This window comes from Atractosteus spatula, chromosome 5, assembly GCF_055471065.1.
Source record: "Atractosteus spatula isolate fAtrSpa1 chromosome 5, fAtrSpa1.hap1, whole genome shotgun sequence".
Lineage (NCBI taxonomy): Eukaryota > Metazoa > Chordata > Actinopteri > Semionotiformes > Lepisosteidae > Atractosteus > Atractosteus spatula.
Window position 1 is genome coordinate 28,735,926 of NC_142710.1, and position 13,458 is coordinate 28,749,383.

Here is a 13,458-nt window from a genome sequence, read left to right on the forward strand (position 1 = left end):
TCCGAAATTATCATCCCACGCCTCGGTTTAGGACAAACTGTCCTTTTCGATTACATCATCCAGTGAATCAGCCCAGACTTCTTACATAACCGGGCCTTACGCAATATAACGAGCTGTACACAAAACGACATGTGTATTTGTATAATTCGTGTATCGCTTACAACAAAAAAACCATAATTGTTATTATTACTTCTTAAGGTAAATTATTATTTACATTATTATTATCTACGTTACAATCTGTAACGATTCGCCGGTTTTAAAAAGATAGATACATTATTCTACATTACTGGCACAAAACAGGTTGGTGCCAAACTGCGAGAAACAAAATCTGCTGTTCACGCAGTTCTTCTTTACACCATTTGCAGGACATAAAAATCTGCAAGGTGACCACTGATCCCTACGTAGAGCTGACGACGATTTCCATTTTGCGGCCAATAAGAGGGTATCTCACAGCTATCACCCGTTTTACTGCCTCACAAGTCCATTATTTCTGCAGTAACAGCAATCGCTTCTTAGCATCCTTTTATTGGCGTTTTTGTGGTTATTGGTCATTCATCTGTGTACTACGGCACCCGGAAGAGGACATACAGCACCACGTGTCTGTATAACTCTGAGCGGGGATTGGCGGCGCAGCCGTCAGTTCCTGTTGGCTGTCCTCCTCCTCTCCTAGGGTGAAGGTGAAAAGCTGCTGTCTTCTCTCCTCCGCACTGGCACGGCCTCCAGCTCGCAGGCACTCGAGTCTGTTTCCGTGACAGAAACATTTCCCCCTCATCATGTCCTTGTTCGCCGAGGTGCCGCAGGCCGCTCCGGTGGCCGTGTTTAAGCTGACAGCGGATTTCAGGGAGGACAAACACCCCAGCAAGGTGAACCTGGGAGTTGGAGGTAAGGAGGAGCAAGGTTACACACTGTGGGAGTTACTAGGTTACCGAATGCCTTTCCAAGACCAGTTAACCTGCGTTATCAGAGCCTGTAGCAAACAACCTTTCACTTCTTCAACATGCACATTCCCCCTTTTCGTTCTCTACACTCGCTTGTCATTAATGCAGCCGGAAATATTGTTAGCAGCGGTTCCCCGGTGCTGCGTCGGCATGTATTTGCAGAGTAACATCTGATTCCCGTAACTTTTAATACCGACATCAAGCCACCCCACAGCGCGTTAACATCTCCCGAGTTAACAGATATGGAATTGAATCAACAAACGTTCACACACATCCGTCTGCAGGAGCTTTTTAATCGCTTCAGGAAGTGGGATAAATATCCAGTCCAGGAAAACCAAGACAGACGTTTCTTTTATTAATCATTATTATTTTTTTATTCCTTGGGTTAATGCCCTGGAAGCTAAAAAAAAAACGGAGGTGTTTACAGCTGCTGGGAACGTTTGTAGTGCTCGTGACACTGATATATTTTTTTTGAGAGGTGGGGGTGACTGTTTTAGGAAATGGGCACTTAACATCTCGAATCCGCGGCCGTAAACCGAAAGTGTAAAATAAGGCTCGAGTTCTGCAAATCCGTGGGCACGGCGGTGACTCGGTGCTGCTGACGCCGGACAGGCCACGGCGCTGAGTGTGAAGGTTGTAGGCGGTTCAGGGACGGTGAGGACAGAGGACACAGGACACTCGCTCGGCCTTCACAGCAGCTGTGCGCAGTTCTTGGCAGCGGTACAAAAAGCAGAGCCTTGGTGTCAGGAAAAGGTGAAGGACTTGGGCTCTCCCGCCTCTCAAAGAGTGTCCGAATCCTAACTTCTCATTAGTTGAGAAACGTGTGTAACTTCTTTGAAGGCACAGCTCTCATTACGACGATCTCAAGACTTAAAAAAGATAACACTTTGGTCTGTATTGTGCATATTGTCTTTGCTTTAATGTTTTATGCATGATTGTGCAGCTTGGGGTTTTTAAACGTGCGTATACAGTACAGTGCATTCGTTTTAAACAGGCTCGTTTTTGTTAGGTTCAGAAAAGCGAGCTGCGCTGTCTTCAGCTCGAAATGTAAACCGTTAATTAAAAACTGCTCAGACATTGTGCTCACAGTGTATCTGAATTACTTTCAGTCTGGTAGTTTTTATGACTGTAATGACACGAGCATGCTGCGCTCTTGAGAGGCCGGGTAGCAGCTGGGCTCGGTGTCTGGGCTCTCGACTGACTGGCACTGCAGGATTAAGGATTAGTACGTTACATGAACTGGGAGAAAATTAATGGTGGCATAACATGGCTTGTGTGGGTTGGCTCTTAAGCGCAGTGTGTCGTGGAAGAATCGGTAGTCTAATGCAGGTGCAGTAGGGTTTTGTTTTACAGCCTTGTGTGTTTCATAACCTTTCCGGTTCTGTTGGTTGTAATAACTGTTATACTCCCCTTCCCTTAATCCCAACTCTCACCATCCTGGTAAATTCAAAAGCAGCTGTTTGCATCCCTGCCAGCTGCAGGGCGTTGTGCTGGAGCAATCCAAATGCATTATCTTGCACGGGTGTTCTGCCCAGAACCTGAGCCCACGATCTGAAGTTCGGTCTGAACACCTCAGATCCTTGCACTGGTGCCTAATGCATACTTTGAGTTTCCTTGTTTCATATTCTTTCCTAATGGAAATAGTTCCACTAGTTTTAGTAATGCATTTGTGGATGTTTGGTATTTACAATGTATATTTTAATATGGAAGCTTTTTTAATCTATTTTTTAAATAAATTGTTCAAATAAAAAAGACCTCCCTTTTGCCATCTTTGACATACTGCTAGAGCTGTACCCCACTAAATATCAATTTACTAATCTACTGTAAAACATTCTGTGCCTTGCAAACAGGTCATTCAACAAGTTGTGTAACTTATCAGAGTGATTTTGTGCACCTGAACTAATGGAGGTTTGCCATAGCTAAGGGGATGAATACTAGGGCAATCAGCATCTTTGTTTCTGAATTTTCTTTGAATTGTTTGTTGATTATTTATTTTTTTCACACATAAAAGTTCTGTTTGAGCATTCCCGTTATGATTAAATAAGTCAATTAAAGGGGAACTGCAACGCTATTTTTATATTTCAGCTTTAAAAAGAATCCGCATTGAGGAGTGCATTTCAAACCACACGAAAAGCAAAATGTACACAGTAACTTATAAAACCTCCAATTTTCATTACAAAATAGGTTAAATTTCCAGGTATGCACAGCAATCTACTGTATTCTGTGATTCAGAACAAGAGAACAAAGCATCTGATGATGTGACGTGGCCCTCTTACATTCTAAACAAGCAGACTTGTGAACAAGAATACATTGCTGTCAACTTCAAGACGGTTTTGACAATAAATGGAACTTGCTTGTTAACTATGCAGATCACATTGGAACACTTCAGTGCTGCACAACCTCGTACATCACATTAGTCATTACAGTGACTAGTGAGCAGGAAGGGCCGCTTCACTTCACAATTCATGGGACCTCTCACTCTCGCCCCAGAGTGAGACCGGGGTTTTGTGATAACATGGAGACTCGCAGTACTTTTCACAAAGTTCAAAATTTTGTGCTTCATTCGAAATTTGTAAACTTTTTCTATACCGTCAATGAGTTTATTTTGATAGGGGCGGTGGCGGTCGTCCTCGCTGATCTCCTCCCTCCCTTGCAGCCTACCGCACGGATGCCTGCCAGCCCTGGGTGCTGCCGGTGGTGCGGAAGGTGGAGCAGCTGATTGCCAATGACTCCAGCCTGAACCACGAGTACCTGCCCATCCTGGGGCTGCCCGAGTTCAGGGCCAGCTCCTCCAAGATCGCCCTGGGAGAGGACAGCCCGGCCGTCCAGGAGAACAGGGTACTGCTCCGCTCCGCTCCTCTGTGCTGGCTGCTCGCGGCTAATAGTCGAAGATGAGTTATCGCAGCAGCTGTTCGCTCGGCTGTTACCTCGGGTCAATTGTCTTTCTCTTGTTTAGGTTTTCCTGACAGGACGTTTGATTCGAGAAAGATTTGAATCTTTTGAGAAACATTTTTGAGTTTGTTTCAGGTCTGCAATTCGTAGATACCGAGATACCAGCTGATCTTAGCTCTTGAATTTCGTTCTTGTTGACGCGGAGAACGTGGAGTGTCTTTAGCTGCGGTGCTTGAGCTCCTGTCTGTGCCGCAGGTGGGGGGCGTGCAGTGTCTGGGAGGGACAGGAGCCCTGAAGATAGGGGCCGAGTTTCTGCGCCGCTGGTACAATGGCATCAATAACACCGCGACGCCCATTTACATCTCTTCACCATCCTGGGGTGAGTGTGCTCGTGCAGCAGGGTGATGCAGTTGACCTCGACGCGCTAGATGTGCGTGTTGATGATTTTTCTGACATTTTATTTAATTTTCTAGGTCTTAATGCTTTTTCAGTTTTCCCAAATTCATTTTTAAGGTTTCTTAAATACCTGTATAAGGGTAATATCCTGGAGTATACAGTAATTCCCTGCAGGTTTCTCCTAAATTGTTTTTGGTAGCAATAAAATCTCAGGCGTATGTTTAAATCAGACATTAAGTATAATATATCTATTGAAATTCTCAGCATTATTGCTTCAGTTTGAATCCAGTTAGGGGTTCCAGCGAGCTCAGAAAACCAGAACGTTCAGACGTAATGTCAAATCGCCACAAACGTTTGTACTGAAGATGCAAATACAGTAACTTGAATTGTTTCGGTTTCAAATTAAAACTGGTCCATGGCTAAGAGGTTTACACCCGAGAAACGTTTTAATGCACAATGTTTCTTTAATATTTTCTAAATGGAAAAATCCTGCTCAGAAAGAGACTGGGAGATGGCACACCCCAGCGTACTCCAAGCACGGAAAAAAGATTTCATTTCATTAAATAAAACGAAAAATGCTAATGCTTTTACTAGCATGTCTGAATTAAACATCTTAATAATTTCCTTACATGTGTATATGATATTTCCCAAATATCTTTCATATTTGATTACTCAAGATGTTCACTTCACTGATGGTACAGTTCCCTGTAAGTCACCTTGAAGCCCAGTTAGAATTACAGCGTTACAGTTATGTGAATAAAATAATTGTTTACTGCTTATAACTGCAGTTGCGGCTTTGTACTCAAGGGCTCAGGTGGAACTAAAAGTATAAGACTCTAGGCCCTTCAGGAATTTAGTTTAAGACTTTTGTCTAGACATTGTAGACTGCACATTTAAAATGTCTTTGACATGGAATTAGTCTGATGTGTCTTAATGCCCAGACAGTGCATACATGACTATTTAGGTTCAAGTAGGTGGCTGTGTCGGCCGCAAAGGAGCAAGAAAAGGTTTATTCCTTGCCAAACAGGTTTCTTTTCTTCTCTTTTCAGCATGGAATAAACCTTTACCTGTTCCATGACTATTTTAGACAGCCTCTGTATGTATGTGACCAGCCTTTTTGCCCCCTGTGCATTTCCACTGAATAACTCGTGATTGCACAGAGCAGCCTGCTGCTTCACAGAACAAATCTGAAAAGCTTCTCTTTTGAATGGTGGGTGTTTGGTCATTTAGCTCTTTTGAATTGCCGCAAGAGGCTTGCCTGTGTGATAACTAATGCAACCTTTTGCTGATATCAGGGTTACTACCTTGTAGCCCGATCTTGTTAGATCTCAAAGGCTAACCACAGACTGGTCTGGTCCAGGCATCTGTAGCTCCAGTCCTGGAGATCTGTGTTGTCGTGTTATTCCAGCTAAGCTCGGAATGGCTTAAATGGATCAGTCTCAATTAAGAGATGTTAGCATGCTTGCCAGATCTCTGGTTGTTGACCTGTTAGCACTTCCTGTAAAGCCTAAAACAGTGTGGAGCCCCAATCCTGGATTGCAGACCCTGGGCCAGGTCAGAACTGGGATGGAAGAGCTCCAAGAAAATCCAGTTTGCTGCTGTTAGTGGTGTTGGTGGATCACTAGTTGGTTCCCTTCACTTTGGAGCAGAATTTCCAAAGCAATATCCAAGTCTGATGACCAGGAACACTTTGCCGTGGGAGCTTCTGTCCTTCGTATGAGATATTAAACCGAGGTCCTGACTAATTGGTTATTAATGATGCATTATGCCATTATGGCACAGTTAAGAGGAGGGCTGTTAACCTAGCTAGAGTATCTAATTTACCCTTCAGGCTTGTACAATGTGGCCTGCCCAGATTTCCATAAAAATTTAGTTCTCTACCGGATCTGTAATATAGTGGGGCTGCTTTGTGCGTCTTGGACTTGTACCGTGATAGTTATTCACACCTTTTCTCTAAAAGCAATAAAATATGCTTAGAATCAAAATATCCTTTTGAAAAGGATTAAAATGAAAACATTGTTCTCTTGATATGCAGGGCATATTTGTTCCTTTCTGATTTTTTTTTTCCTGATTTACACAAAGCTTAACATTCAATAGACTAAATCACTGGACTGTTTCTGGAAAAATGCATAAATAAGGTGATAAAGTTCACGTTAAAATGCAGCACAGTGAATTCAAGTTTTATTAATGCTGTATTCTTCAGTTCACTAGTTTATATAGCTTGTGTGGGCGTTAGCCTTCAGAAAAATTATGCTAGAATGGAAATTGTGCTCTCTTTAAGAGTGGACTTTGTGCTGTTTATGGGTTTTAACGCTGTAGACACTGCGCTCCTCTCCGGTATCCTAAACCTCTTCAGTCTGCAGTGTTCAAACTTGTGCGTCTGCTTCAGTCCCCGAGGGTGGTGGCTTCTCTTTAATGAAATGATAAGGAAGCATCCAAGGTCAAATGTACAACATGAAAGTTAACTGTAGTGTCAGTACTCCACATGTGCATTAATCATCTTTTCTACACCTCTTTCTCCCTAGAGAATCACAACGCTGTCTTCATAGATGCTGGGTTCAAAGATATCCGTGCCTATCGGTACTGGGATGCGGAGAAGCGTGGATTGGCATTGCCTGGATTCCTGGAAGACCTGGAGGTGAGATTCAGAGAGGACTGGTGCAAGTCCAAGCCTGAACTCGTTTTAGTGATGCATTCCCTTCATGTAGACTTCAGACGCTTTTTCTGCAATTCTTGAAGTATTCGTTTTCCGAGTTGTTATGAGGGATTGTTATGGCAGCATTGAGATGTAATTTTTTCTCCTTGCATATTTCTAAATGTAGAATGCCCCTGAGTCTTCGATCTTCGTGCTGCACGCCTGTGCCCACAACCCCACAGGCACCGACCCGACCCCAGATGAGTGGAAGCAGATTGCGGATGTCATGAAGGTGAGGTCTGAGGCCGTAGAGGGGAGGCCCCACTGGAGGGACCGAGGTTGGCTGGGTTTGATTCCCGACTCCGTGGCTTCATGAGATAAATTTAATACATTTCTGCTCTGAAGCGTCTTAATTTGATGGAAACCTAATGCTGATTTTGTATGGTCTCTGATTTGAGTTGTGAAACTTTCCTAGCAGAAACAAGACATTTCTTACGAGTATCGCATTGTAGAAATCTGACCTGGGCTCATTATTCCAGACCTAGCTTGAGTGTATTTTAAACAGACACTTGCTGTATGTGACCTGTCAGAAATAACTAAAAGGTGGAGATAACATTATCAGAAATTGCCACTATGTGATGTGTTTAACTTTTTTTTTACTACAGTTCCAGTCGGTAAGTAATGGTCACTCATAAACCCCATTTCAGGGTAATAATGTAGGGTGACCATAGCTGTACTTGACCTATAAAACCCTCTGTAACATTGCTAGAATTTGGGGGACTATGGGAGGGATACACCTTGAGTGTGATGTCTACTGGAAAGTTAACTTTTCATCACAGATTAAACCTCATCTCGAACGTCCACTGTAGTGCACTGAGACTTGTTGCGTGTCTACGACATTCTATTTAAATAGATTAGATCTCAGCATCTCATGAACATTTTGGCTCTGCGGGTGTTTTTAAGCTGTTTTCTGGATCTAACAGTCTCCACGTGTCATTCTCCTCTCCATCTCTTTTAGAGGAGGAAGCTCTTTGCGTTCTTCGACTCTGCCTACCAGGGCTTCGCCTCAGGGAATCTGGAAAAGGATGCTTGGGCAGTCCGCTACTTTGTTTCTCAGGGCTTTGAGATCTTCTGTGCCCAGTCTTTTTCCAAAAACTTTGGCCTTTACAGTAAGCGTTTTCTCTTTTTTTTTAAAAAAAAGTTGGGATCATTTAAGTATTTTTAGTATTCCGCAATTCAGAACTGCTTGTTGTGAACCAGGATGATTTAACTGTTGAGGCCTTTATACCTCATTGAGGGGGTGAGGGCAATGCGTGCTTTTCCTCTGGACAGCAAGTGTGTGTTGCATTCCGCCACTGCAGTTCATGCCTTCGGTTTATCAGTGCCCTTTCACGAGGCTAAGCATCAAGAACAGGACTGAGGCGACTCGCTCAGTTCAGTCACATGGCACGTCCCAGTGAGGCAGTTCTGTGCACGCTGCTGTGTGTGGAATCCCAGGTGCTGTTGGCTGATGACGGCCCAGACCTGAACTGGTCATGTAGAGATTACAGGGCCTCATCTGTACTTCAAATGGGCACTTTCACTGGTCAAGCTTCATTTACCTGTTATTGAAGATCTTGCATTTCTGTACAGTTCTACTGGAAAGTGAGGGTGGAACACATCAACACTTTTTTTTCAGGCACACAATCTATTGTGAAATTTATTTTAACAGTGTAATATGTTGTGACTCTGGGACAATTGGTGTGTATAATTCACCCTGGTTAAATGCCCTATTGTTCAAAGTTATCTCTTCTTTTTAGGAATGTTTGGAGGTTTTGTAGATTTTAGGAAAGGAAATTTAGGAAAAGGTTTAGTAAACTGAATCTTGAGTTTAATCATTGTTTTTATTCAAATCTGTTCCAGATTTAACAATGCCGATGGCTCATTTAACAGATTTGTTTTTGAAATCGAGGTCATTTGTGATTTTTCTCTCCTCAGACGAGAGAGTGGGCAACCTCACAGTTGTGGTCAAGGATTCAGACAGTCTGACCCGGGTCCTTTCGCAAATGGAGAAGATAGTCCGTACTACCTGGTCCAACCCTCCTTCACAGGGAGCCCGCATTGTCTCGCTCACACTCAACACCCCCGAACTCTTTGCAGAATGGTACGGCCTTGGTCTGGGTCATTAATCTGCTGTGGGAGGTGGAGCACGCTGTCTGTTTCATTGGGCACTATTGCACAAAGTGATGGCTTGTTTAATTGTATATCCATTAGATCATGAACTTTCCTGCCCCCACAAAGTTTTTGTCTGCTATTGTTCTGTCATACAGAACCCTAAAACTGCATTTAATACTCCTGATTATTACCTGTAAAATTGCAGAAGTAGCAGTCTTTAGAGCTCAATCTCTTGCATGTCTATACATATTCTCCTGCTGCAATGTATGTGACGTAACTCACTGCTCTCCTGTGGTGCAGGAAGGACAATGTGAAGACCATGGCGGACAGGGTGCTGCTGATGAGGGCTCAGCTGAAGGCCAAGCTGCTGGCCCTGGGCACCCCTGGAACCTGGGACCACATTACCCAGCAGATCGGCATGTTCAGCTTCACAGGCCTCAACCGTAGGTTACACAGTGCCCTGCCGTGCCTTGTCTCGACCTCGCGGAGCCGCGAGCACTCTGACGTGGTGTAGAGTGGAAGTACAGGTGGCTTATAAGGTCGGGTTGCTCAGACCTCTCTATTGTGGAAAAGCATGTGCGACACAGAGCAGTGAAGAGGTGTATACAATGGGGAACAAAACCTACCAGAAGTCACAAACATCTCCATTGTGCACCTAAGGGTACACCATGCATTCTAAAGTACAGTCATTTCCATTTGAGAAAATCCCACTATATAAATACTTGTTTTAATGGGGGAAAATAGGTGGAGGGGCAGGTGCAAAAAATAATGATACCATCCAGAAAAAAAATACACTAAATCAAAGAATATACATCAAATAATAATACAATATATAGTACATAAAATTAATAAAAGATTGAAAGATTAGTTATATGTTTTGCTCTCTAGCTGCACTTTTACTGTACAGCACGTTCTATACAGATCTTTGTCACCCTGGTCACCCATAATTAGAATAAAGAAGGCAGAAAATATTATAAAGTACAAAATAATGAAGTAATCCAGCAAACCTCACAACTTCCATTTATGAACATACAGGTGATTCCTGCCTAACAATGGCACACGCAACTCCTTATCCTGTGCTTGAGGTGCTAGTTCACACTATACTTCGCACAATATCAATAATATTCCCTGATTTAATAGTTGCGCTATATCCCATTCGTACAATGTGGATGCACGTCATTGGAGAAACGACTGTATAAAATCACTTGTAAGTCTACTGGCATTCTGTCAGTGAAATCGGCTGTCATTGTTCATGAGAACGATCTCCTCATACTCCCACTTTTTTTGTTTCAGATTTAGTTTGTGGTGTGCACAGGTTATATGGCAATCTTGATCACATATGCGTCTTAATTTCATAGTCATCCTATACCTCTTATTCTTTTCCTCCATGCATTGAATCACTAAACCTGATTTCAGTGGAACAGAGTCGAGACGGTAACTTTTAAATTGCTTTCACATGTGTCACAGTTCCAAAACGGCTGTTCCTCTGCTCTGAGGGAATTTTCCTTCCTACCTCAGTGCAGATAGGATGGATTGATTGGTAACGGATTCCTTCAGACTCGTCATTCGTGACCACGAGGGAGGCCCTCGCACGCTGCCTGCTCTTCTTTTTCCTCTAATCCTCCCCTCTCCCCTTCCCTCCCTCCGCAGCCAAGCAAGTGGAGTACTTGATTAAGGAGAAGCACGTCTACCTGATGGCCAGCGGCCGCATCAACATGTGTGGCCTGACCACCAAGAACCTGGACTACGTGGCGGAGTCCATCCATGAAGCCATCACCAAGATTCAGTAGGACCTGGCTGGGGCCCAGCCACTCCTAGCACTTCCGATATCCGGAGCGGGAATCCACTGGGAGTGCTGCATTAGATGGCGGCAGGCTCCTCCGCCTCTGCAGCATCACCTGGCTGAGCTGGCGTTTGCCAGCAGATACATTTCACAAATAACTACCCACAAGTGCATGAGGTTGTGGTTTCAGATGTGTAGCTCCTCCACACTTTCTCCCTCACCTTCTTTCAGCTTAGCTGAGCAGTTTTCGTAGGTCTGTGTACTGTAATTCACTGCTTTTTAAAGGTCATAAAGTGAGCACTTTGATGTAGCTTTCAGTTGCTATTGATCTACATGGAGATCCAAATGTCGATCACAGTTGCATAGAGAGAGTGCACTAGATTGTTGGCTTTTGCAGACTGAGAAAATACACCCTCATTTTCAGCTTGAATCTTAATGTACAAAATCAGGTGTTTTTAATAGAAATTGCTTCACAGAATGGCCATAACTCAGTAGGTGTGTTTCAATATTTTGAAGTATAATTACTTGCAACATTACTTCCAGGTCACGGTGTTGTTAAAAGCTGCTTCATTGACTATAACTGTGCAGTTGTATTTTCTTATTTAAATGAAGAATAAGCTAGATGATTTTCTGACTGAATGTCTGAAATCAGGACTATCAAAATTAAGTGGGGAAAAAACAGGACAAACATCTTTTCAGAACACTTTTTGAACCCAAAAAATCCACATGCTAGGACACAGTTCATCATATCTTGTATAATTAACAAACATAATGTAAAGATGGGATCCCTGATCCTGTTGGGCTGGTTTTTGTCTGTGTTTTCAGTCTAGCTGCGTTTTGTAACCACCTAGATCAGCTCATTGATGGACCCATTTAACAGCTCCTCCCAGCGCTCCAGGCACTCATACTTTAAAACAGTGGTTCATAAGCTTGGTTCCGGTTTGTACTTTAGCCGAGTCCACAATCCCATTCATTTCTGCTTTCTACCTGACACACTTTAGTAACTTTGTTTTCAGCTTTTAAATGGTCAAATGGAAGGCATTTCTGTTTCATAACTGTCCAGGTGTGCTACCTGAAGTGTAACCAACTCAAATCCTGCAGAAGGAAAAACGCTCGTTGTGGGAGAATTGTCTCATTGCCACCTGTTCAATCAAAGACGGATCAGCTAGTAAAAGCTGTGTAGTCAGAAATAGGTAGGCAGTTCTGTATCGGAGCCACAGTGGCAATTTGTTCCAGAGCTTATCCAGGCAAGAATAAGGCAGAGATAGCATTCTGTATTCTGAAGTTGCTGGAAACTGTAGCCTCAGGGAATCAGTTTTTCACACTCAAGGCTGACCAAGGAAGCAAGTTAAATGAATGTCTTAATTCATCTGCTTACTTACAAAGTCATCAAACAACAGTGGCCATTTAGAGCTCAGCTGGACTGAATACCAGCCCCCATGAGCAGGGCTGGCAACAGAACTGCTGCAGGAGCCCTAGAAAACCCTCAGGCACACTGGGATCGAGAGACTTCAGAAGCAGTGTCTCGCATCTCAGTTCTTGTATACATTTTGGCATAGTTTTTTTGAATGCACATTTTATTGTCAAAACGGACCTCAATGCTCAATATAATAAGTGCGAAACATACTGTAAATGCACATTTCCTTCTTAGCTCTGAAAGGGTTGACAGGCAACTAATTGATCTGCACTTTTACTTCTAAGTGAAACCTCTCTTTGTAAATTAACAATGTAAGTTATATTAACAATACTAAATTATTTTTAAGTCCTTGAGCTAGCTTCAAAATCTTTAAACAATACTTAAGTTCTTCATACAAATCGAAGTAAACAATTTTATGTTGGCCTACTTACCAAAGTTATAAAGAGAAGTTAAATGCTGGAGTAAAATCTGTTCCTTTTTAAAGAACATATTGTAAGAAATTTTGAAATATTGACATTTTACTGGATCTAAGGACCATCACTATTTGAGTTGTATACAAGTGCAATGCTTGTGATGACTCAGTAACCTTGAAACAAAGCACCCTCAAAGCTCGTGTCTCTCAGGGTGTATTTTGTCTTTCTGTAACCAGCTTTTTCTGAAACGGGTGCAGTACGGTAGATTAAGGCTTCTGTTCAGGGTGAGGTGATGGTGACGGTTGTGGGGGATATGGTTGTGAAGCCACTGATTACGTTGCAAATATCATCATTCTTTTACAAGTGCTTTGACTCTTTACGCACAACAGATTTCTGCTTCTCTTAACCAGAAAATCCTGTAGCGTATTTGACTAATATCACATAGTCTTTCATTAGCACAGTGAAAGAAGTGGCATCTCCTGGTCTAATGTAACCCTTCATTGTGATATAGTTGTGAGGTAGAAATATTTAGGCTTATTTCCCAAGTATCTATGAATATACAGTAATGGGTATACAAACTTACAGTATATGTGCACCCTAACCACATGCCCTTTAAAAGCATACAAATAAATTCTAACTATGAACTATGCTTGTTTTGTACTTCTTGTAATTGGTTTATCCAAGTTATCTGTTTTACCAGACTAAGTTTTAATAACTAAGTTTTAGATGTGACATGAAGATTTCCCTTTCAGGGTGAACAGATCTTTTGTATAGCACTGCAACCAGGAATAATTGAAAGCTTGTGTTCTCCATTTGTCCTTGATCCTTAC

General features: G+C 42.7%; 1 protein-coding gene across 1 annotated transcript; it reads left to right on the top strand.

The window, feature by feature from the left end:
- Positions 1-594: 594 nt before the first annotated feature.
- On the top strand, positions 595-13,272 carry got1 (glutamic-oxaloacetic transaminase 1, soluble). The gene is made up of 9 exons (XM_088917760.1): positions 595-882; positions 3,595-3,776; positions 4,086-4,209; positions 6,752-6,864; positions 7,049-7,153; positions 7,880-8,030; positions 8,839-9,004; positions 9,316-9,458; positions 10,666-13,272. Exons 1-9 carry the CDS (start codon positions 774-776, stop codon positions 10,803-10,805), a joined length of 1,233 nt encoding a protein of 410 aa, XP_088773886.1. The 5' UTR covers positions 595-773; the 3' UTR covers positions 10,806-13,272.
- Positions 13,273-13,458: the final 186 nt, after the last annotated feature.